This window comes from Odocoileus virginianus, chromosome 14 (genome assembly GCF_023699985.2).
Source record: "Odocoileus virginianus isolate 20LAN1187 ecotype Illinois chromosome 14, Ovbor_1.2, whole genome shotgun sequence".
Taxonomy (NCBI): Eukaryota; Metazoa; Chordata; class Mammalia; order Artiodactyla; family Cervidae; genus Odocoileus; species Odocoileus virginianus.
This window is the reverse complement of record NC_069687.1, coordinates 44905887-44932553: the sequence shown is the minus strand read 5'-3', so window position 1 is coordinate 44932553 and position 26667 is coordinate 44905887. Positions and strand designations below refer to the sequence as shown.

Sequence of the window (26667 nt, the reverse complement as noted above, 5' to 3'; positions counted from 1 at the left end):
GTAAAATTTGACACACATATATATTGTGAAAATGATTACCACAATAAGCTTAATTTACATCCTTATCACCTCATTATCTTTTTTTTTTTTTCTGGTGAGAGCATTTAAGATCTACCTTCTTAGGAACTTTCAAGTATATAATACAGTATTGTTAACTGTAATCACCATGCTCTACGTTAGGTACCCAGAACTACTCATCTTAAGACCAAGAAGTTTGTTTCGCTTCACCACTATCTTCCTACTTCCCCCACCTTGCCCATCTCAGTCCCTGGAAACTACCATTCAACTCTGTTTCAATAAATTCAACTTTTTTAGATTCCACATCTGAGATCACAGTGTTTGCCTTTCTCTGACTTATCTGACTTAACATAATGCTCTCAAGGTCCATTCATGCTGTCACAAACAGCAGGATTTCCTTCTTTGATGGCTAAATAATATTCATTGTGATTGACTCTGTGTGCGTGTGTGTATGTATGTGGATATAGACAGATAGAAACCACATTTTCTTTATCCACCCATCTGCTGATAAACAAAGGTTTCCTTGTCTTGGGTATTGTGAATAATGGGAATGCAGACATCTCTTCAAGATACTGACTTCATTTCCTTTAGATACATACCCAGAAGTGGGACTGCTGAATTATATTCTATTTTTAATTTTTTGAGAAATCACCACCCTGTTTTCCACAGTAACTGTACCAATTTATATTCCCACAAAATTGCACAAAGGTTCCCTGTTCTTCACATACTTGCTAACACTTGTCATCTCTTGTCTTTTTGATAACAACCATTCAAATGGGTGTTTTTTTAAATTCTTTCATTTGTTCCCAATTAAGAATAGAAGGGAACTTACTCAACCAGATAAAAGGAACCTAGGAAAAAGCTAGTTAAATTACACTTCATGGTGAAACACTGAATGTTATTCATTTAAGATCAGGAACAACCAAGGATATCCACATTGTACTGGATTTTGCCAATGCAGTAAGAAAATGAAACAGATGGGATAAAACGTCAGCAAGAAGCAGTAAAAACTGTCTTTATTCACAGACAATATGACCAACTATGTAGAAAATCTTATGGAATATGCAAAGTTACTATAATTTATTAGTAAGCCAGTTTATTAACAAAGAGACAACATAAAATATTAACATATAAAAATAAACTGTACTTCATAAGCCATTAGCAACCCAAATATGAATTCAAGAAAGAATGTCATCTGCAACAACACAAAGCAATAAAATACTTAAGAGATTTAAGAAAAAAATCTGTTAAAAAAGAGGAAGATGTGTAAAATCTGTACACAAACTACAAAATATTGCTGAGAGAAATTAAAGATGTGAGTAATAAATAATATACCATGCTCATGGACTGGGAAGAGTCTATAATAATGTTAAAATGAAAATTCTCCCCAAATTAATCTATACAACACAATCCACATAAAAATGCAAGTAGTCTTTTTGGGTAGAAATTAACACACTAATCTTAAATTTTTATTGAGGAACACAAAGGACCTAAAAGAGCCCAAACAATTTTGAGAAAGAATAACGTTAGAGGACTCTAATTACCTAAATTTTATACATACTTCAAAGATAATGTAATCAAGATAGTGTGGTAATCAAGGTAATCAAGATAGTGTGGACTGGTATAAGGATAGACACATAGATAAACAGAACAGCAAGTCCAAAGCCAAACCTATACATTTATGGTCAGTTCACTAGGAATTCAACAGTCAATTCAATTCAAAGACAATTCAGTGGGAAAATCAACATTTTTTCAACTGGAACAATTATCCACATACAAAAAAGGTTAATTTCAACCCCACCTTTACCTCACATCATACATAAAAATCAATTCAAAGGAAATCATATTCAAATGAAATGATACTTAACATTTTGTTAGTCATCAAAGAAATTCAAAACCACTATGTGACATCATTAGATACCTAGACTAAAATAGGTATAATCAAAAAAGACTATGCCAAGAGGTGATTAGGACATAAGAGAAACATAAGATTCCTTATCCATTACTGGTAGGAATACAAAATGGTACAGCCACTTTGGAAAACAGTCTGGTCATTTACCGAATTGTTAAATATATATTTGCCATAAAATCCAACAATTACATTACAAAGTATCTATCTACCCAAGAGAAATAAAACGTGTCTACATAAAGACCTGTGTATGAATGTTCATATCAGAATTACTTAGAATGGTCAAAAGTGCAAAACAATTCAAATTTCTATCAACTGAATAAACAAAATGTCATGTATCCATAAAATGTAATATGATTTATCAATAAAAAGAAATGAACTAATGATATATGCAATATGAATGAACCTCTAAGTGTTATTTTAAGCAGAAAAAGACACTAAAGACTCCATATTACATGATTTCATTTATATGAAACTACTAGAAAAGGCAAAACTATATAGGCAAAGCTGATCAGTGCCAGTGTTGGAGGTGGAGGCAGGGTGAAAGCACACACACATAAGAAAATTATGGACAGCAGCCTAAAACTGTCCAGTTGAGGGTTGAACAACTGTACAAATTTACTAAAACTCAGTGAACTATATACTTTAAATGGGTAGATTACATAATATTTAAATTATATAATAATAAACCTAAAGCTTTTTAAAAAAGCTTCACATAGAATAAAAAAATAAACAGGGTCAGGAAAACTACTCAATTACATAGGTAAACAACCTGGTACCAATGTATTAATCTAGCACCAGATTTATAAATAAAATGTTATACTTGTTACAGTTATCAGCTAACATTGGAGTTTACCTTAAGTTCTTGAATTCCTAAGGGAAATCTTTATCTGAGATCCTTGAACCACTCCCTGAAATCATAAAATCTGGTACGTACATACAGACAGACACTTCATTGGAGGTTTTTATTGAGGTAAAATTCATAAAACTGTTTTAAAGTGCACAATTGAATGGATTTTAGCACATACACTATGCTGTGCAACTACCACCACTATCTGATTCTTAAACGTAATTCTCATCCCTCCAAAAACTCCGTATCAATTAAGCAGCTACTTTCTGCTCCCTTCCTCTTAATATTCCCTGGCCTCCACCAATCTGCTCTCTCTCTAAGAACTTACCTGACATATTCTACACAAACAGAATCAAATAATATGTGACCTACTGAGTCTGGCTTCTTTTCCTCAGCATAATGTTTCTGAGGTTCATCCACACTGTAGCATGTATCAGTATTTCACTGCTGCTATGGCTGAGTAGTATTTCATTGTACAGACACACCACATTGATTTATCTATTCATCCACTGATGGACTTTTGGGTTGTTTCTACCTTTCCACTGTTGTGAACAGTACTGCTGTGACCATTCATGTATAAGTATCTGTGTATTTGTTTTCAATTCTTTGGCATAATACACCTAGGAGTGGAATTGCTGAGTTATACAGTAATTCTACATGTATCTTTTTGAACAACTACCAGACTGTTTTCCACAGCAGCATTCAAGAGCTTTCAAAAGTGTCTATAACCCTGGTGAATTTCTTAAAATCTCTTTACAGTCTCCTAACCCAGAGTAAGCCTCTGACTATGTGGATCACAACAAACTGGAAAATTCTGAAAGAGATGGGAATATCAGACCATCTTACCTGCCTCCTGAGAAATCTGTATGCAGGTCAAGAAGCAACAGTTAGAATTAGACATGGAACAGACTGGTTCCAAATTGGGAAAGGAGTACATCAAGGCTGTATATTGTCACCCTGCTTATTTAACTCATATGCAGAGTACATCATGCAAAATGCCGGGCTGGATGAAGCACTAGCTGAAGTCAAGATTGCCAGGAGAAATACCAAGAATCTCAGATATGCAGATGACACCACCCTTATGTCAGAAAGAGAAGAGGAACTAAAGAGCCTCTTGATGAAAGTGAGAGTGGAGTGAAAAAGTTGACTTAAAGCTCAACATTCAGAAAACTAAGATCATGGCATCCAGTCCCATCACTTCATGGCTAACAGATAGGGAAACAATGGAAACAGTGACAGATTTTACTTTCTTAGACTCCAAAATCACTGCAGATGGTGACCGCAGCCATGAAATTAAAAGACGCTTGCTCCTTGGAAGAAAAACTATGACCAACCTAGACAGCATATTAAAAAGCAGAGATATTACTTTGCCAACAAAGGTCCGTCTAGTCAAAGTTATGGTTTTTCCAGTAGTCATGTATGGATGTGAGAGTTGGGACTATAAAGAAAGCTGAATTGATGCTTTTGAACTGTGGTGTTGGAGAAGACTCTTGAGAGTCCCTTGAACTGCAAAGAGATCCAATGAGTCCATCTTAAAGGTAATCAGTCCTGAATATTCATTGGAAGGACTGATGCTGAAGCTGAAACTCCCAATACTTTTACCACCTGATGTGAAAAACTGATTAACTAGAGAAGACCCTGATGCCAGGAAAGACTGAAGGTGGGTGGAGAAGGGGACGACAGAGGATAAGATGGTTGGATGGCATGACGGACTCAATGGACATGAGTTTGAGCATCCTTCAGGAGCTGGTGATGGACAGGGAGGCCTGGCGTTCTGCAGTCCATGGGGTCGCAGAGAGCTGGACACAACCGAGCGACTGAACTGAACCCAAGAGTACGAAAGCAGGTTTTAACATACACTGGAAAATTTCCTATACTGAAAATCTCTCTGCTTTAGTAGCAAAAACTAAAGCAAAGTTACACTAATGCCCAGAATTCTAACATCTATATATGTTGGCTTCAAATGGATAATGCACCAACTACTATACACCTGCACACTTCTCAAAGTGAGATAAAATAAAAATAGTCAAACCTACAATTTGTGCCTTAGAAGGAAATAAGCTTCTGACTTCAGTACCTTCTAAAAAGGAGTGGACAATAAAAAAAAAATTAGTCTTATTCCACTAGATAGAACTAGGGTAATACTGGACCATAATGTGTCTGAATCTAACAAACAGACTAAGACTACTCTGCAATTGGCTGACACCATTTCAATGATAAACTAAGATCCAAAGCTTCACTCCTCTAACTCCCCTACAAAAAGAAACTTTTGAGTTACACCTCAACCAAGATCTGAAAAGACTAATACACAGTACTCAGGCTCTGACTATCTGAAGGACAATATTCCAATATCCACCACTATGCCAAGGTAAAGGCACTGTTGAACAGGGTGATTGGTGCAATTTTTATGTTTTTTTTTCCTTTATGATCTTCTTCACTCTTCATGTGATCACTGTTAAGAACACTTAATTCAGCTGTTCAACAGGAAAGCTGTAATTTCTCCATAATGAAGAAATAAAATATATTATAAATTATTGAGTTAACCTGTGAACACAAATTGACTTCCGAAAAGTTGCCAAGATTGAGGAGAGAAAATAGTCTTCCAACAAATGGTTCTGAGGCAACTGGATAGCCACATGCAAAAAAAACGAATGAACCTTTACCTTATAAATTATACAGAAATGTAAAACCTCAAAAAGGATCAAAGAACTAATAGCTAAAATTATAAAATTCTTAGAAGAAAATATAGGCATAAATCTTTGTGGCCTTGGATTAGGCAATGCTTTCCTTAAAATAACATGAGCAACAAAAGAAAACAGACAAATTGCATTTGGTCAAATTAAAGACATTTGTCTCTCAAATAATACGCTTAAGAAAGTAAAAGGATGACTTATAGAAAAAGAGAAAATGTTTGCAAATTATATATCTGACAAGGAACTAGTATCAGAATACAAAACATCTATCACAGTTGAACAAGGCAAACCACCTAATGAACAAGTAAAAAAGGACTTAAGCAGATATTCCTCCAAAGACATACAGAAGGCCAATACTAAAAAATGCTCAGTATCATTAGTCATTAAGGAAATACAAATCAAAACCACGAGATATCACCCTCACAACTGACAGAATGACTATTATCAAAAAGGCAAGAAATAACAAGTGTTGGTAAGGATGTAGAGAAAGGGCACCCTCGTGTACTGTTGGTAGGAATGTATACTGGTGCAGTCATCATGGAAAACAGTATGGAGATGCCTCAAAATATTAAAAACAAAGCTATCATATGATCCAGCAATTCCACTCCTGGGTATTCATCCAAAGCAAACAAAAACACTGATTAGAAAAAATATGCATACCCCTATGTTCACTGCAGCATCATTTACAATTGTCAAAATACAAAAGTAGCCCAAGTATCATCAACAGATGAATGCATGTAGTATACGTATATGCATATTATTAAGTCACAAAAAAGAATGAAATACTGCCATTTACAACTAACACAGATGGCCTTAGAGACCATTGTGCTAAGTGAAATAAGTCAGAGAAAGACAAATAGTATATTGTTTTACTTATATGTGGAATATAAAAAATAAACGAACCAACATAACAAAACAGAAATAGTTATAGATACAGAAAACCAACAGGTAAACACCAGAGGGGAGGGTAGTAAGGGGAGGAAACAAATAGGTGAGAGACCTTAAGATGTATAAACTTGCAGCTATAAAATAAATGAGTCACAGGTATGAAAGGTATAGCATGGGAATCTAGTCTAATAACTACATATCTTTTTATGGTGACATAGCATAAACAGACTTACCATGGTGACCATTTTGAAATGTATAGGAATATCAAATCACTATTTTGTATAATAGGAAATGACACAGTGTTGCAGGTCAATTATACTTCAAAACAAATGAATTTACAGAAAAAGAGATCAGGTCCATGGTTACCAGAAGTGGGGGCAGGGGGGAAATGGGATGAAGATAGTCAAGAGGTAGAAACTTCCATTTCTAAGTAGTAGAGATGTAATGCACAATATGATAAACATAGTTAACACTGCTAAGAGTTACATAAAAAAGTTAAATGAGTTCTTTTCTCATCACAAGAAAAAGTTTTCTATTTAGTTCTGTATCTATACAAAATGATGGATGTTTACCAAGCCATCATTTGTTATAATCATTTGAGGATGCATGTAAGTCAGATTATTATGCTGCAATGTTTGAACTTATATAGTGCCATGTGTCAATTTTATCTCAATAAAGCTGAAAGAAAATTATTTAAAAATAAACTTCACATATTGGAAATTAGAATAATGAACATTATATAGGATTATATCACTACTAATACCCATAGAACATTAATCTTGTCTAGAAATAAGTAACATTACTGTGCTTTTTTCTTTCTGGAATTCTTTTCAGAAACCTAACTAGTCCACCTTGCAGAATATTTTGTATTATTCTGACTAACCTGTATTACACTGAAAATCAAAACTTAAAACGTTTTTATTTAAAACAATTATAAAATAAGTTTACTACATAATCAATTTTTTTAAAAAGGTAGTAACAAGTGTTGGCAAGGACATGGAGAAACTGAAACCCTCATATAACTATGGGAAAATAAAGTGATGCAGCTGCTATGGAAAAGAGTTTGGTGGTCCCTCAAAAAATTAAACACAGAATTAAACACGACCAAGTAATTCCATTCCTAGGTATATACTGAGGATAAGGAAAAATATGTATTCAAACAAACACTTGTACATAAACATTTCCAAAAGCATCATTCATAATAGCCAAAAAATTGGAAACACTCATACATCTATCAACTGATGAATGGATAAACAAAATGTGGTATATCATACTATATAATTAATCAGTCACAAAATATTAGCCATAAAAAGGAACTCAATTCTGATGTATACCACAACACAGATGAATCTTAAAATCATCATCCTTAGTGAAATAAAACATAAACAAAAAGCCATATATCATATGATTCTATTTAAATTAAATACCCAGAAAAGGTAAACTCATACAAACAAAGCAGACTGGTGGCTGAGAAAAACTGGAGCTAAGGGAATGGGGAATGACTTATTAATGGGTACGTGGTTTCTTTCTGCCATGGTGAAGACATTCATGAACTAGATATTGGTGACAGTTGCACGCATTAAGGAAAACAAGTTAACCTACAAAAGTCTATCTGCAACAGACTGCAAAATCCCATCCACATTAAAGAGCAGAACCCACTTTCAGAATGGCCCAGTTCCTCTCAAACTTTAACAGATGTATCCATCACCTGGTGATCTCGTTAACATGCAGATTATGATTCAGTCATTCTAGGGTGGTGTGTAAGATTTTTGCCTAATTTAGCTAGTAAGTAATATGCATGCATCTGGTCTAGGACCATACTCTGATTAGCAAGACTCTAGAACAATGGTCTTTACATAAATTTTAGAAGAAAATATAAAAAATTTAAAACACAGACAATATGTATTTATTTTACACATTAGGTAAGGGAACTACTATAGTATTTGAGACCATGTATTAAAAATAATACAGAAAATATCTACTTTTTTTCAGCATGGAGTAATAAGGACTAGGTTTACCTACCCACCTGTAACAACTGCAAAATAGGATAAAATATGTGAAACAATGATTTCAGATACTGAATAATCACAGAGTAATCCCTGAGGGAAGTAAATGACATAATCTCAGATTATTGTCCACAGAGTTTCCAAGTCACAGTTCCAGGAGATGAACCTTGAAGGTTTCCCGAAGTTAAGCGGACAGTGGGAATCTGGGGAAGCCATGGCAACTACACTGCAGCTCAAAATAACCAGAGAGGAAAGAGGTAGACAAAGGTAAAGCTCTGAACATCTGCTGAACATTCTGGTGTCTTCAAGTAAGCAATAATCAGTGAATAAGTATTAGGAAACAACTTGAAGCAATGGGAAAAAACAACCAAATCGAGTGGAACTAAAAAAATGATACAATCCTCAGAGCTGGCAGTAACTCGGGTTCCGGCTAGTCATGGTGGAAAAATTCGTAATTCACAAGATACTGGCTAGAATACCAAGAAATATATTAAAAAGTTGAGAAAAGTAGCCTTAAGTTAAATGCTTCTCTAGTCCTGCCTAAAATCATACAAGCCTTGAAAGAAGTACATTTTTCTCCAAGTAACTGTATCCCAGAACAAAGCTCAAGAATATTAATAGAAATGCAAAAATAGTCATCACCCAAGAAGGTAAAATTCATGTCTTGTGAATTAAAAAATAATCAGGTAAGCAAAGAAGCAGGCAAATAGAACATATAATAAGGAGTAAAAATAAATAAATGAAAAGGCATCCAAAAATGAGACAGAAAACAGAACCAGTAAATGAGGACACAGAAAATTACCACTACAGTATAACTATATTCTATATATTCAAGAAAACTGAGGAAAGATTAAATAGCATGCTTAAAAGAAATACTAAAAATACTAAAAGACATGAACCAAAATTTTAGCACAAAAAATCTAAATCTGAGATGAAATAAACTGGATAGAATTAAAATCAAATTAGACATCACACACAAAAAAAAGAATAAACTTAAAGCTGTCCAAAATGAAACACAGAGAATAAACAAAAAATAATAATAAGTATCAGTGAGCTCTGAGACAACTTAAAATGACTAATACAAGTTTAACTGAGGTCCTCTCGAGTACTAAAAAGGGGTATTATTTTAAGCAAAAAATAATTGAAATTTTCCCAAATCTAATGTAAACAAACAAACCCACAATCTGAGAAGCCAAACAAATTCAAGCATAAGAAATATGAGAAGAATTATGTAAAGTCACATCATAATTAAACTGCCAAAAGTCAGTGATGAAATTAAAAACAGCCAAACGACGCATCAGAGCGGTATGTAAAGCAGCAGGAAAACACTGACGTATGATGAAGGGAAAAGTCAATTAATTAAAACAGATCAGGAAGTAATACAGATGAAAGTAATAGTAAGAAGGAACATTTAAACAGTTTTTAAACTGTATTCTGTTGTTCAAGAAGCTGGAGGAAAGTTAAGTAGACACATGGAAAACATTAAACTCATACAAATGAACTTTTAGCAAAAAAACTATACATGTCTCACTGAAAAGGATTAAGGACAGATTAGGTAATGCAGAAGCAAAGATTAATGAATATGAAGATAGAGCATGAGAAAAAACCTGAAATGAAACATAGAAAAAATGAACACAGCATCAGTGAATCATGACCCAGATTCATGATTGATGGGGAATTTATAGCACTAAATATCTATATTAGAAAAGGAAAGCTCTGAAATCAATGACCTCACCTGCTTCCTTTAAAAAACTAGAAAAAGACCAAATGAAGCCCAAAGTAATAAGAAAAGAAATAAAAAGTCTAAATTTACTTACAGAAACCAAACAGAGAAAATTTAAACTTTTAAAGAGTATGGTAAGAAACAAAGCTATCTTAAGATTTGATTTTAAAACTACAAAGAGAGCAAGAGAAGAAAAAAGGAACAGAGGGAAACTACAAAACAGCCAGAAAACAATTAGCGAAACGGCAGTACATACATACTTACCAATAATAAAATGTAAATGGACTAATTCTCCAATCAAAAGGCAGAATGGCTGAATGGATTAAAAAAAAAAACAAGATCCAGCTATCTGCTGCGTATAGGAGACTCACTTCAGAGGTACGACACACAGACTCAAAAGTAAAGGAATGGAAAAAGATATTCCAGGCAAACAGAAACCAAAAGAAAGTTTTGGTAGCTACACTTACGTGAAACAAAATAAACTTTAAAACTGTAACAACATACAAAGTAGGACATTACATAATGATAAAGGGGCCAGTCCAACAAGGTGATATAGTATTTATCAACATTTATGCACCCAGCACAAGAGCACCTAAATGTACAAAGCAAATATTAACAGTTCCAAAATCCCATTTAATAAGAAAGCTACTCACTCAGCGCAAACAGTTTTTCCTGCTGATGTATGTGCAGACACTAAAACAGACTGATTATTATCAACACACTGAATGGCTTCTCTTTGAAAAGCATCAAGAATGAATGGATACTCCTAAAAAAAATTAATATATATATGAAGATACCTTGCCACATCAGAACATACTTAAAACCAAGAGATGCTACCCCCAGGAGCGTTATGGAAGCATTTGAGTCTATTTGGGAAACATTCTATCCACTAGAGAAAATTAGGAAGAATTAAAAAGAAAACTTTAACAAGACAGAATATAAGTTATTTCTGCCGTCCAATTTTTCAATTATTATATTATGCTTACACATATACTAATTACAACACAACAATTACTAAGAACATGCTTTATAGGAGGCACTGGAACACATTTCCCACATAGTAATCTCCACAGCAACTCCTAACATAGGTATAGTTTTCTTTCCCAGATGGGAACACTCAAGAGTCTGAAAAGTCAAGTCCTCAATGAAGTTCACTCAGCAGAGGCAGAATAATATATGTATCAGACTTTAAAAATTCAAGTTTACCAGACCGTACTGCCTTTTTTACTTAAAGAAATGACTTGGAAAACCTACACTACTCTCTTACAGTCTATCAGGGATTCAAAATGCATTTAGTATCAGCATTAGAGTTTAAGTTTCATTAGAAGCTTGTTAGGCTCCAGAACTGTATGCAAAACATATTGTACATATGCATTTTTTTCTGGAGAAAGACTGATACTTTTCATTAAATTCTTTGAAAAATCTTATCACATGATGCTTGGTTTTCAGTATGGTTGTTTACTGATTTGGTTCTCACCATATCTGACTTCAAGTGGAGGCTTCAGAGTGTATAACTGCATACACACACACACAGAGGGAAATAAAAAAATCTCATTTTAAAGTTTACCTTTAAGATTTTTAGGAAAACAGACTCACAAAACTGTACCAACTATACTGCTCAAGGTACAAACCTTTGCAGCTTTTCCAACTCGAGGTTTCAGTGGTAGATAATCTTCATCTGCAGGAAGTGCAACCTGATGTTTGAAAAAAAAATTTACTATTCAAGAATTGATACATTCAGCATACCATAATTAATGATGGTCTGAAAAATAAAGGTGATGAACTAAAGTGTTCTGACAGTCTTAGACACTATAAAATTAAATAACCATCTTCAAGAACAAGGCAAAATGCAAATGTTACAACATTCAAAAAAGTGTTTACCTAATAGTTATGTAATCAAAAGCATTTAAGTCTACCTCCCGAAAGAAACTGTGTTTATTAAGGTCTAGGACTTATCTCAGCTATCTTTGTATATTCTATACCTAATGTACTTCTTGACATTAATGAATGCTCAAAAAAGCTGAATGGACATAAAAAGAGATGCCACTATATGAAAGAAAACTATGTAGAATAAAGTATTCCTTAGAACAGGAAATTAATTTTCCTCTAGTGAAGATTAAGATCTGCAGAGCAGTTCACAATATATCTAAATTCCCAAGACTTAAGCCAAGTAGTGTATGAATAATCAACAAGGGCAAAGTAAGGTACACAAAGAAGTCAGAAATCATTTCTTAGAGCAAAATTTCAACAAACAATTATGAGATAAGATTAGCTATCTTAGAAATATTGAGATTGTTGGTAAACTTGTAATTCAATTGCAATCAAGATGACATGTGCAGCATTTCAAAAAGTAGTAAGTGGAACCTGACTATAACTAAGTGAAACAATAAATTATGAAACCTAATGAAAAGTATCTAAAATAATGAATGTGTCAAAAGAAACGTGACATTCTAAATGGAATCTATATGGTAACAATAACCCTATATGCAAAACAGAAAAAGAGACACAGATGCACAGAACAGACTTTTAGACTCAGTGGGAGAAGGCAAGGGTGGGATGTTCTGAAAGAACAGCATTGAAACAAGTATACTATCAAGGGTGAAACAGATCACCAGCCCAGGTTGGATGCATGACACAAGTGCTCAGGGTTGGTGCAGCACTGGGAAGACCCAGAGGGATGGGATGGGGAGGGAGGTGGGAGGGGGGATTCTGATGGGGAATACATGTAAATCCATGGCTGATTCATGTCAATGTATGGCAAAAACCACTACAATATTGTAAAGTAATTAGCCTCCAACTAATAAAAATAAATGGAAAAAATAAATAAATGGAAACTATAAAGGGGTAGAATTTGGAAGCTTATCCAGCAAGCATTACAAAAGGGTAAATTTAGGAGGTATTTTTATTAGTAAATGAACCTTTCTGGGGGACAGGAATAGTTTTCATCAATCTTTCCCTTAAAACTACATATTCTCCTTTATAATGACTCTAAGAAACTTCTAAGTAGTTTGATTCCCATGTAGTTTGGTAGTAAGAGGATTACTTATCCATTAATTTTAGGAAATGTCCTTTTTTTGCTACACTATACCATGAATATGAAAGTGATTCTGTTCTAAAGACCACAATCGCTAGCACACTGACAAAATCAAATTTCTGAATCTGAAAATCTTGGTACTAGATCCTCAATCATGGTGTGATCCAATTGTCTCACTTCCCTCACACTTCTCCTTGATACTTGCTATGACATGAACAAAAAACATTAACACAAAGCAATTAAGATTTTAACATCTCTGAGATTTAATATCAACAACAACAACAAATTGTGTTTTCACATGTATGAGAATCAGTGTTTTATGTTTATTCTCTAAAAATAGTGTGAGTAACACTAACATAAGACAGACAGGGAGAAGAGAAACCTACAGGGACTAAGGAGTCAGAAAAAAAGAAAACCAACAGAAAAATCAAATAGACTTAGCAATTAGTTATTGGTGATTTTTGCCAGAACAGTTTGAAAGACATGGAGAAAGAAGAAATCTAACCACAGTAGATTAAAAGAGGACTGGAAGGCTAGGAAGTTGGGCAGGGATTTTCTAAGCAGAGCAATCAATAACACTCTGAAAAGAAAGGACTATATATATATATATGTGTGTGTGTGTGGTGTTTCTCTTTATATTCAGTGAATAATAAAATGTGCCTGGCATTCAAAAGATAGGCACTAAATGAATAACTACAATGGTGAAGAAAAACAACACAGTCGTTAAAAGGAAGACATACAACAAAAGAGAAGCTTTCAAATAATCATATGCTGATAAGAAAGGGAAAACAGAAAAGGAAACACTAGAAACAGTCAAGGGAAAATGGAGTGATCCAAGTCTTTGTGGAGGCAGGATAAGATACGACCAAGAACACTGACAGAGCAGCCCTCCTCAGCCTAAACAATGCAGTACCTCTTCCTTGGAGTGGATGTGACTCCAACTTGGTATCTTTGAATCACTAGATAAAGAAAAAGGTAAGGTGACCTGCTAAAAAAGTGAGAGGAGATAACAGGATGGAGGGTTTGAGGATAATCATGGAGGACAGAAGGAACCTTTGACTTCCTGAGAGCTAAATTTGTGTTTGGTTTTTCTTTCCCATCTTTTTAAGACCACAGTTTCAAAGAGGGTCTCACGTAAGTGTTAAATGTATGATCTAATGGATATTATACCCACCAAACTAAGTGCTATTCTAAAGGAACATAAGGAAATTTCAATTAAAAAGACGTATTTTTTTTAAAAAGGCTCCAAATTTACATCAAAAGCAATTTTTGTTAATTTGGAATTATTCTGCTTATTCACTAAAGACTTCTAGTAAGATTCCCCAATTATCTGTAGTAATAACTTGTCAGGTTACATGGTAAAGGCAAAGGGGCTTAATAGAAAGAACTAGTGTTACAAATTCCTTACATCCTTTCGGGTCATAAACTCTCAGTGATAAAGGGTTACTACAAGCTATCCGTGACCACCATCTTGTGGTAGAACAATGAAACTGCACTATATCGGTTGTCAGAGCAAGATGAAAAAGCACAGGACCTGTAAAACATCACTGTTAACTTGACTTTAGGAGCATGGGAATGAACACATACTAAATGCCTACTCTGTGCTGCGTATCTTACCTAATTTTCTTACATAATCTTCACAACAATCCCATCATGTAATTTTTATTATTCTAAATTTACAAATTAGAAAACTAACATCAGAGGTTAAGATATTTATCCAAGACTGTAGTTAGGAAAAGCACTGTCAGTATTGGAGCTCAGGTCTGAATACAAAGCCCCAGCTCCTTCCACTAGACTATGCACTCTGCAGAAAAGCTACTTATTGTTTCCAAAGCCCTTAAGGCTAAATTGCCTGCTCATCAGACTAGATAATCCAAAGCAAAATCCCACTTACAACACCACTTTAATCATACACTGTTTGTGCTTACCTCATGTGTACACCCTTCAACAGTTTCAACTGACTGTACCTTGACTCTGGGCATCAGGTCAGCCAAACTTAAAAAAAATTATTAAAATTACATTAAAATATTGATAAATTACTGAGAATTACATAAGCAGAGAATTCAAAATGATCAGCTAGCATCTCTTATTACAAATACAAAACAAAGAGACTTCAAGTAATTAGTCAAAGAATTATGTTAACTTAGTTCCAGTGACTATTTTAAATAAAAAGAACCTCTACAAAGCATTATTTCAAAACACAAAGATACTTATAAAAACCATTACATGATAGAAAGTATAAAATAAACTAGCCTAATACAGATGTTGCTATAATTTATAAGTGTTCCCTAGTCTCATCAGAATCCTAGGTTTTACTCATCTAGGTTCTCTTGTTTAGACTGTTAAAGGACATGACTGTGGATAAATTAAAAACATGTATTTCTGCACAAGATTTATCATCCTCTCATTGACTGTACTTTTGATTTTTACTTTAAATCAATAACCATACTTTGGGTAAAACTCGGGTTACTACAAGACGCAATAATGATTTTAAATTATCAATATTATTTTGTAAACTATTCCACTAGCTTGGACAAACAGTGTATCTTAAATGTTTCAGGGACACATCTATCACCATCTATGGTATCTACTTTGCTAGTTACAACAACAGCTAGCTGGTTAAAAAAACAAACAAAAAAAGACACAGGAGTAAATTTTCCATTGTAGTGCCAAGCTAGAATATGGCAAACAAGGAGGGAAAAGCAAAACAAAGTCAGGATCATCGTAACAATAGGAAACAGGTCAACCTAAGAAACTAGCATCAATATCTAGAAAGTTTCAACTTTTGAAATGAAAGAAACATCAACTATTTCAGCCTCAGATATCCACTGGTCTCCCTCATTGACAGTAGTCTTAAGATTCATAGCCACTCTACTGCTGCATGCAAGAGTGAAAATCTAATTCCTCCTAATGCTCCTCCTCAAGTCAGTTTTATTCTTTCCTTTTATCCCACACTTCCAGTGATCCTCTTCTTGAGACATTAACAAATAAATGAAATGTGTCATTTCTTCTTTTTAAAAAATCAGGCTTCAGGACTTCCATGGTAGTCCAGTCGGTGAAGAGTCCACCTGCAGATGCAGGGGACACAGGTTTGACCCCTGGCCTGGGTAGATCCCACATGCCATGGAGCAACTAAGCCCATGCACTCCAACTACTGAGCCCGTGTGCTGCAACTACTGAAGCCCGAGTACCGAGAGCTCTTGCTCCTCAACAAGAGCAGTGCACTGAGAATGCAATGAGAAGTCACTCACAGCACTGCAATGAGAAGCCAGTCCTCAGCAACGAAGAGTAGCCTCTACTCCAACAACTAGAGAAAGCCCACACCCAGCAACAAAGAGCTTGTGCAGACCAAAACAAAACAAAAAAAAATCATGCTTCAAGATTCTTTCTTAAAATTGGATTCAAAATATTAAAAAATCTTTCTTTCCTATACTGTTTTCCATTTCCCCAAACACAGATAAACGTTCTAGTTATATGTCTATTTGAGTATACAAAGAATATTTACCCTCATTTCTCTAATTCAACAAATACATTCATCAAGTAACAACATATAAGCAACTTTCAAAACTTCAGGTAACTACCCATTCTGAGTTACCAACATTTATGATAGTGGAAATCTACCTTAAATCTTCAGTTATTGACTCTTCCACCCTGGGTTTCTTTCCAAAAATAGGTTCATCAGCACCCTCAAAGTCTGCATCTCTCTTGGTTTTTCCAACATTAGTTGACTCTGATTGTGATTTACCATCAAAACATTTTCTGAAAAGTAAACAGGTTAGAATGAATTCTGAAACAGCACTTGTTAGTTTAAGGGCAACTTCATATAATATTACCCTTGTATAATATACACTATTACCAGAAAAAGTCACATAAATAGATGTTACAAACCAAAACTGGCTAGCACCCAGAATACTCTATAGTTTTAACCAATAAAACTGAACATTACTCCTTTTTCATTTCATATTTTCTTCGAAATTGTTTTTAAAATATTTTGCAACTCACATTATCACATTAACATAACTACTAACACAATATTTTTAAAAGTTATAAAACACTGTTATACATTTACATGAGCACCTTCAATAAACATTTAATGCTTTTCTAATGGCATAATATCAATATTTTTGAGAAAAAAGTTTTTATGTGGTTGGATTTACTGGTTAAAAGTAGTAACAATCAACAGTGCTTGGTAGATTGGACATCCATAGGTAATTCAATCTGACCCTTCTGCTCATTTACACAAAAATCAATATAGATACTAGATCTAATTGTAAAAGGCAAAAACAACAAAGCCTCTAGAAGATAAAACAAGAAAACTATGTTTTATTAAATGACATAAAATTATTAATCAAAAAGTAGTTCTGATGAATGGGACTGTATTGAAACTAAGAGCTTCTGTAAATCAAAAGGTACTATTAAGAGAGGAAAGAGGTGGGGAGAGAGGTGGAAGGGGGTTCAGGATGAGGGACACATGTACACCCAAGTCTGATTCATGTCTATGTATGGCAACAACCACTACCAACACTGTAAAATAATTAGCCTCCAATTAAAATTGATTAATTTTTTTTTAAAAAGAGGAAAGACAAAGTAGGAGAAAACACACATACAACTAACAAAAGGCATGTATATCTAAAATACTGGAAGACTACAAATTTAAGAAGATAACCCAATTTAAAAATGAGCAAGACTAGAACAGGCACTTTATAAGATATTCAAATCACTAATAAGCATATGAAAAGAAGCTCAGAAACCATTAATTACAGGAAAACGGAAATTAGACTATACAGTATCACTGGCTCTTAAATTTTTGATCTCAGAATCCTTTTCCAGTCTAAAAGTTACTCAGTATTCCAAGGAATTTTGTTTATGTAGTCATATCTATTGCTATTTACCATACCAAATATTAAAACTGAAAAAATTTTAAGTTTAGTTATTCATTTTAAAGTGACAATAACTATTAGAAGTTAGGGCCTCCCCAGTGGCTCAGTGGGTAAGGAATCCGCCTGCAATACAAGAGACACAGAGGACGTGGGTTCAATCCCTGGGTGTGGAAGATCACCTGGAGAAGGAAATGGCAACCCACTCCAGTATTTTTGCCTGGAAAATCCCATCAACAAAGGAGCCTGACAGGTTACAGTCCATGGGGTCACAAAGAGTTGGACAAGACTGAGCACAAGGCAATGCTGAGGCATAACTGACCTATTAGAAGTTAACATAAATAATATTTTTGACAGAAAATAGGAATTTTCCCAAAAAGATTTAAATGAGAATAATGGCACTGTTTTCTATTATGCCAAGTCCCTTTAATGTCTAGCTTAATAGAAGACTGCTGGACTCTCATCTGTTTCAACTTGTGATATGGTTTTTGGCTTAAGTATATGAAGAAAAATCCAGTCTCATATAGTTGAAAAGGAGCAGGCTTTTCAGATAACTGGGAATATTCCTCTGATCCCACACCAAAACTTAATCATACTTTGAGAAGTACTGCTACATCTACAGTCAAGAATTTTACAATGCTGAGCAAAAGCTAGACACAAAATAACATATATGAATCCATTTACATTATATCTACAAACAGGAAAAAAAAAGTAACACATGTGGTTATCATGTTAGTCAATTTTCTGGGGGAAAAAGAGGAGAGATTTCTACAATATTCTATTTTTCATCCCAAATGGGGTTACATTGGCATGTTCACTTTATAAAAATTTGTCCCATGATTTCCACACCTTTCTTACATATGTTTTATTTCAATAGAAAAGTTTTTTTTTAAAGAGCCAATGAATACTAGAATTGATCTAAACGCTATAATCTTTCTATAACAAAGTTTATTCTTTGATGCTTAGCAAACCCTGAAATATATAAAACATCTCACTCTCAATTTAGTGGAATAGGTATTCATAGTTATCCCACATTACTTACATGAATCTCCTTTGGACAAGCGATTAATATCTTTGGCTTTCAGTAAAAGAAGACATTTAAATGATAATTATGATTCCTCTAACATTTTATTATTCGGTCTGAATTAGTAAGCATCAACCAAACCGTTGTAATAAAAACCCACTAGCAGTTGATGATAACTATAAAACAAAGAAATACAGTTCCTATACCTTTGAGAAGCTTAAAACCTAACTTGATGGTGGAATATTTTCCTTCAGAAGAGTTCCATTATTCTTTAATATTGTATTCTTATCTAAACAACTAAATCTGAAGCTAATCAAGTCTCTACATCAGTACTGTTTAAGATATATACATGCAATTACCAACGTAACTTTAAATTTCTAGTGACCATATTAAAATAGTTTCAAAAGAACCCAATTTTAATATATTTCATTTAACTTCAAATATACTACATATTAAAATTTCAATATATAAAAATAAAAATGAACTACTGGATATTTTTCATATCCAGTTCTCAAAATACAGTGTATATTTTCAATTTACAGCACATCTCAATTCTGATTAGCTACATTTAAGTGCTCAACAGTTACAGGTAGCTAGTAGCTATTACTGCAGTCTTCCCTTATCTGTGCTTTGCTTTCCAAGGCCTCAGTTACCCTGGGTCAACTGCGGTCCAAAAATATTAAATGGAAAATTAGTATTTTTAATTTTTGAGCAGCACTCTGAAATCTTGTGCACTCCTGCTCAATCCCACATGGGACACGAATCACCCCTATGTCCACAGCATCCAGCTGGTTAGTAACTTAGTGGGTGTCTAAATTCTCAGATCACTGAAGTGGTATGGCAGCGCTTGTGTTTAAGTAATTCTTGTTTTACTCAATAATGGCCCCAAACTGCAAAAACAGTGATGTTGACAATTTTGGGAGCCCAAGAGAAGCTGTCCAGTGCTTGCTTTAAGTGAAAAGGTGAAAGTTCTCAACTTACATATTGATATAATTATTTTATTATTAATAATTTTAATCTCTTACCATGCCTAATTTATAAATTATGCTTTCATAGATAGTATTACAGGAAAAAAAATAAAAGTACACACATGTTTTGGTACTCTCCAAGGTTCCAGGCATCCACTGGAGCTCTTGGAACCTATCCCACTCAGATAAGGGGTTGTCCAGTCGCTAAGCCATGTCCCCATGGACTGCAGCATGCTAAGCTTCTCTGTCCTTCACCATCTCCTGGAGTTTGCTCAAACTCATATCCATTGATTCGGTGATGCCATCCAACCATCTCACTCTCTGTTGGGGCATTCTCCTCCAGATAAGGGGAGGGGACTGCTATACATTGAATAGTTCAGCTCTAGATATAAGGACAGTTTATAGTAAATAACTGAGGATAGAGAAGCTAGTTAAATGATAGTATAAGAGCTAGTTAAATGATAGTATAAGAGCAATCGCAGGATGTGGGAAACTATACAGGACAAATGAGCTGGTTTCTCCTCTCATCTACACTTCCAGAAGAAATCAACAGCATAAGGAAAAAAGAGACTTGTAAAGGACTTCAGGGATATAACAGGGGCTTCTCAGGTAGTGCAAGTGGTAACGAACCCACCTGCCAATCCAGGAGACGTAGAGACTTGGGTTCAACCCCTGGGTGGGGAAGATCCCCTGAAGAGCAAGGCAACCCACTTCAGTATTCTTGCCTGGAGAGATCCACGGACAGAGGAGCCTGGCGGGCTATAGTCCACTGGGTCTCAAAGAGTCGGACATGGCTTAGCAACTGAGCACGCATGCATGTATCTTCATAACATCATAACTGCCCATTCAAACTACAGAAATTAATTATTTGTTTGGAAAAAAAACAAAAATCATCTGTCCTTCCTCACTTTCCCTGAAAAGTTATCCAAAACTACTAAACCCTCTAACTTAATGAGAGAGGAAGACTATTTTTTTCTCCTTTCTGTTATTCTTTCTTACGTGTGACACTTCACATTCTTTGATTGTTCTGATGTCCCTCTAATCTCTGTCATGTGTATGAAAACTAAACATTCCCAGAGAAATCTTCACTTCAAACAGTACCAACTCAAATAACATCCAGATATATACCTTCAGTTCTGGTATTACTTCAAATCCAAATTAAAACTGCCCAATGGATACTTCAATATGGATACACTATCATCACTTGACTTTGCCTAGAGCCAAATTAATTTCCAAATCAAAATCACCTATAAATTTCCCTATTTTTCTTCTTCCTGATATCCAAATTCAAAACATCTCTTTTGACTCCCTTTCCATTGTTCTCCGTAAATTAAGCCTGTCAATTTTTTCCTTTACAACATTTTATATCTTTCTTTTTCCTTCCTTCTGTCACCTCCTGAGGTGAAGTCCTTATAATCTCATAATTAGACAATGTAAATACTTTTTAATTTACTTTTACTATCAGTGCCTTTCCTCTTTAAACATATTGACAAATGCTACCAAATTAATTTTTCTAAACTAACACCCTACTTCTCCAGTTACCAAGTTACATGTTCACTGGGTGCACTCCCCCACTGGTTTTTTTTTTAAATAAAATCAAAAGTCATCTGCTTGCTATTCAAGGCCCCTCATAATCTAAAACCAATTTATATCCTCTGCCTTATCTCTTGTAGTCCTAAGAAAACACTGCTTCTAGGCCAGTCCGTGCTACCAAAAAACAAAAAAATCTCAGCATCAATAAGAAATCATTTCCTCAACTTAGGATAGCTTCTTGCATGTGAAGCTCTCTGGACGCCACAAACAGATACCACTTTTCTGAACTTTAATAGCACTTCACTGTACATACGGCTTATTCTATTCCAATCTCCTACTAACTCTTTAAACTAGGTATCTGTTCCACTTCCTCACTTCAAATAAAAATCCCTTGAAAGCAAAATTATGTTTAACTTAACTCAAGCATCTACTGGGTATCTTCCTCCAATGTCAAGAGTAAATTTTGTTCATTACCAAGGAATCATCTTATTTTAATTGACGTCTCAGGGACCAGTAATTTTTTAAGTTTTTCTTAATGAAATCAAAGAAAGCCAGCATCTAAGAATCCAATATATGCTAAGCACTGTTAGGCGCTTTACACATACTATCTCATTTATTCTTCACCAAAACCTTAGTGGTTGGCGCTATCACCTCATTTATGGGCGAGAAAACTCCAGCTTGGAGACTGAATTTCTCCCCCTTCTGCTATTTGCCCTGTCCTCTGCAAGTCACATCTTCTAACCCTCTTCCCTGTTAGCTCAGGGGTTAAAGCGTCTCCTGCAATGCCGGAGACCCGGGTTCGATCCTGGGTCGGGAAGATCTCCTGGAGAAGGAAATAGCAACCCACTCCAGTATTCTTGCCTGGAGAATCCCATGGACGGAGGAGCCTGGTAGGCTACAGTCCATGGGGTCGCAAAGAGTCGGACACGGCTGAGCGACTTCACTTTTCACTTAATCCTTTACTCAACTGTTGATTCGTTTCGTGTATTAAAGGCTCTGTGCCCAGTTCGTGCTGGTGCTGCGGATGCAGAAGCTAAGAAAAAGCTGCCATGCCCTCACGACCCCACGGGTAGACTCAGGCAGGAGCCAGAGTCAGGCCTCACGCCGGCGTCAGGGAAGGGCAGGGCCAGGAGCCCACGCTGCATGCGATCACCGGGAAACGGCAAGACCCAGCTTCCCTAAACCAACATTTTTCCTCCCTCTTAAGCATTTTTCTCAACGCCCTTCACTTCCCTACTCCAATCATGTACCCCTACACCCACCCCACTTATCGAGGTCTTCAAAAGACAGAACGATTTTCTTCCTTCAACACTGGGGTTATTCTCCTTACCCGGCCTTTTCTGCAGACCCTGGCGGCCCCTTCCATTTCCCCTTCTCCTTTTCCTTGTCTTTTTTGGCTCCGGGAGCCGTGGTCGAGTCGTCCTCGAACACGCTGAAGAGCTCATCCCCGAAAGCGTCAGCCATCTTCCGAAGCTGCGAGACTCAATTTCCCTCCTACCCACAATGCTCCGCGACCGCACCAACAGTGACGACAGTGAGGCTAGGAGAAGCCTCAACGGGGGCCCGCGGATGACAAAATTAGTGGAGTTACACAGTCGCCGAGACTTCTTCCCCGCTTCATTTCTCTCCTCTGATCTTTCCTTTCCTTTCCCACTGGCGGAGGAACAGCTCCTTAGATAAGAAGGGAGCTCGGCCAGGATTCCCGGCACGCCGCAGACACCTGGGGGGCGGAGAAGAGGCGGGATCTTGGTGAGCCCGACCAATTACGAAGCAGCGGTCGTCCAGGCCTGAGAAGCCCGGATTGAGGGCGCACGGTGGCGGCGTGGGACCAGGGGAATGTGAAGATTTCTTGGAGGCCGCGCGGGAGTGGTACCGGCAGCTGGACAGGGAGGGGTCTTCTGCCACAGCTGCAACATGGGCGGCAAGAACAAGAAACACAAGACGCCGGGGGCCGCGGCTGTCCGGGCTGCCGTATCTGCTTCCAGAGCTAAATCCACCGAGGCCGGAGCTACTGGGGAGGCCCAAAACAAGAAGCCTGTGTCCAGGCCGGCCCCAGCCGCCGCTGCCAGCACCAGGGAGCCCCGGGTCAAGCAAGGTATGAACGGTCAGGCCCCGGACTCCTCCGGAGCCTCAACTGCCAGTCCCGAGGGAGAAGCTTTCACATTTCGGCGGACCCTCGATCTTAAAATTTATTTCACACCCAGAGCTACTGTCTACCCATCTGGTAGCCTTGTTTTAGATTAGTGTAAGCTGTTCGGGCCTCCAGAGTTCCGACTGTAGCGCCCCCCACCTAACCTCCATTTGCCTTGAGAAGAAACAAAAAAAATTTGCATTCGCTCCCGTTTCTGCAGAGATCAGTCCTGAGCCGCCCTATAAACTAGCGAGGCGAATGCAGAGAGTAGTGTGTGGAGTTGTTAACCTCCCAGAGCCAGACCCTTTTTCTCTTTGCTTCTCAGACCATTTTCAGCCACGATGTAGCGTTTCCTTGTGTTATGGAAAAATCAGTACTTAATAAGAATTTCAGCGCTTACACTCCGAATATGGGTATAATATAGTGTAAAAATTATTAGTGATCTTGACCGCAGCAATGCATTTTTGCTTCTTGTGCGTTTTGGTTTGATAACTCATCTTGGAGATTGCCAGTTCTGGCTGCAGATCAACAGGCCTCTATTAACAGCTGTTTTCAAAAGGTGGACAGTTATACGCTGTTTTGTTCTGTTGAGCGTGTTTGCTTGTTCTTAAAGAAATATTCGTCCAACAAATATGTATTGTCCGTGTATGGGATGAGCAAAATAGATAATCATCACTCTTGGAGCTTGCCAATCTAATGGCAGAAGTAGATACACAAACATTGCTTTATGATTGTTAAGTGCTGCTAAGAGAATTTTACAGGGTAATATGAGAAAAAGGAGGAGTGTTGGATGGTGTCTTTGAGAAAGTGATGGTATTGGGGGGATGGATTGGTATTAACTCCAATTAAAATGGGGGGAATAGTATTTCTGTGTAGAAAGGAACACTTCGTGCCAAGATCTTGAGTCAGGAAAGGGCCTTTGAGATACTCAGAATACTCATTGCCTAAGGAGGAAAGGAGATGAGACTGAAGTAGGCAGGTAACAAACTTTCACTTAGAAGATGAATAATAATTCTTTGTCCTGCAACTTATCGTAATATTTTAACTACAGAATTGCTATGCTTGCAATTAGAAATGCATAGTATTTTTTCTTGACGATTCTGTGGCTCTTTTACTCTGTAAATCAGCCTCTTTTCACGCTATTCCTCTGAGTTCTTTGAATTTTCTAATAGTCATTTGTTGTATTCTTTGGCTTCCCAGTCCCCCAAACCCAAAATGTGACAATTACTAAAGTGTCAGTCTTACAGTATGATTCCCTCTCCAGCCCTTCCAGAAGAACTCATCTACTTTTGTTACTTCTATCTTTTCTTTTGTAGGTGACTCTTCAATCAGCACATCGAGTTGTGGTCTTTATTCCAAGCTCAAGTCAGCCATTTCTACACTGACTTGGAGATTTGGCCCTATTTTGGGAGCATGTCAAATTTAATAACATGGCTAATTACTCTCTCCCAAACTAGCTACTCCTGTGACTTCTTTGTTTCTGTTTTTCCTTATTCCTCTTTATTCAGTGTCAGTCGTTCTTTTTTTTTTTATGGCTTCCTTTCTTCTTCACATCCAGTCAGTTCTCAAGCTCCATGTAGTCTTTGCTTATTTGTCTTCCATGTATGCCCCTTTTCACTTTCGATTTATACTCCTCAGGCCTCATTTTAGGCACTCATGAATTTCTGGAATATGAGCATAGCCTTCTAATGGATCTCCCTAGCTGTGTTCTTTTTTCCTCCTCCAGTCTGTCCTGCATAAAATGTTGGATTGATCTTCAGAATCACTGCATCGGTCATATCACTTCCCAGTTTTTTCTACAGCATTCTTACTGACATTGTGATAAAGTACAAACCATTCAGCTCGTATCTAAGACCCCCCTTTCTACCTTTTTTCTAGTTCCTGTATTGTGTATGTATGCTTCGTCATGTCCAACTCTTTGTGAGCCTATGGACTCTAGCCCACCAGGCTTCTCTGTCCATGGCATTTTTCAGGCAAGAATACTAGAGTGGGTTGCCATTTCCTCCTCGAGGAGATCTTCCCAACCCAGGATTGAACCCAGGTCTCCTGCATCTCGTGCTTTGCAGGCAGATTCTTTACCACTGAACCACCAGGGAAACTAATTCTGGTATTCACCTATAACATTTTCTGTGTGTTTTCACTGCCCCAAATTCAGCTGTTGGCTTTCTGCCTCCTGGTGTTTATTCTTGCCATTTTCTCTCATGGAATGGCATCTATCCCTAACACTATCTACCAGAATCCTGTAATACCCACCCCCAGATATCAACTACTTTTAAATTCTTCCTATCGCCACAACTCGTGTATCATTGTTGTTTGAATCATTCTTTTTGCTATTTAGATCTGAGGAATTACACATTTTATCTGTCCTACAAAATTATAGGAGGTAGGAACAGTTTCGTGGATGTGTATTAATATCCCCCAGTCTCTACTCAAATGCTCTGAATATAGTCATCCAAAAAATTTCTTGGGTAAGTGACAAGGAAAAATGAGAGAAATTATTAAGACCAAGAAATAGAGAGAACATGAGAGGTTATCACCAAATTTGTAGAGAATTTTATGTAACCATACATCAGTATCTATATATATAGCAGATAAATGTTGCAATGTGATTGCCACATGATTGTTTGTTTTCTTTTTTCTGTTTGGATATTTTTATATTATATATAATAGGGTTACTTGGAAGAAAAAAAAATACACAGAAAAATTATCTCTAAACTCTTTTTTTGTTCCTAATGTAAATGTAAGTATTTTACTCCCTTTCCATCTCTCTGTCTTTTCAGACAATTTGAAAAATTGTATATAGCATATGTCCTCAAAATTGAACCCTCATCTACAGGTAGAAATTGGCTAGTGCTACAGAATAGTTCTTGGCACAGTTCTGGGTGTTCTTCCACTTCTGTTTTTTCATTTCTTTTGTTCATCAAATAATTCTTGACGAGCTGCTATGTGCCAGGCAAGATTTGAGATACAGAGGATACCACAAGAACTGAACAGACTGTACTGCTTATTACTG

General features: G+C 36.2%; 2 protein-coding genes across 4 annotated transcripts in view; one reads left to right on the top strand and one right to left on the bottom strand.

Annotated features, from left to right (window-relative positions):
• Positions 1-23156, bottom strand: part of MTREX (Mtr4 exosome RNA helicase) — a 92376-nt gene extending 69220 nt beyond the window's left edge. Inside the window, exons 1-5 of the mRNA XM_020893134.2 lie at positions 22854-23156; positions 16743-16880; positions 15050-15116; positions 11719-11781; positions 10741-10853 (exon numbers count right to left, since the gene is read on the bottom strand). Of these exons, the coding sequence (XP_020748793.2) occupies positions 10741-10853; positions 11719-11781; positions 15050-15116; positions 16743-16880; positions 22854-22987 (515 nt within the window). The 5' untranslated portion in view covers positions 22988-23156. The remainder of the gene's footprint in view (positions 1-10740; positions 10854-11718; positions 11782-15049; positions 15117-16742; positions 16881-22853) is intronic.
• A 162-nt stretch (positions 23157-23318) lies between these two features.
• The window catches only part of DHX29 (DExH-box helicase 29), a 45521-nt gene continuing 42172 nt past the window's right edge, over positions 23319-26667 (top strand). For all 3 annotated transcript variants that reach the window (XM_070476682.1, XM_020893133.2, XM_070476681.1), the window contains exon 1: positions 23319-23618. In XM_070476682.1, the coding sequence (XP_070332783.1) occupies positions 23438-23618 (181 nt within the window). In that variant the 5' untranslated portion in view covers positions 23319-23437. The remainder of the gene's footprint in view (positions 23619-26667) is intronic.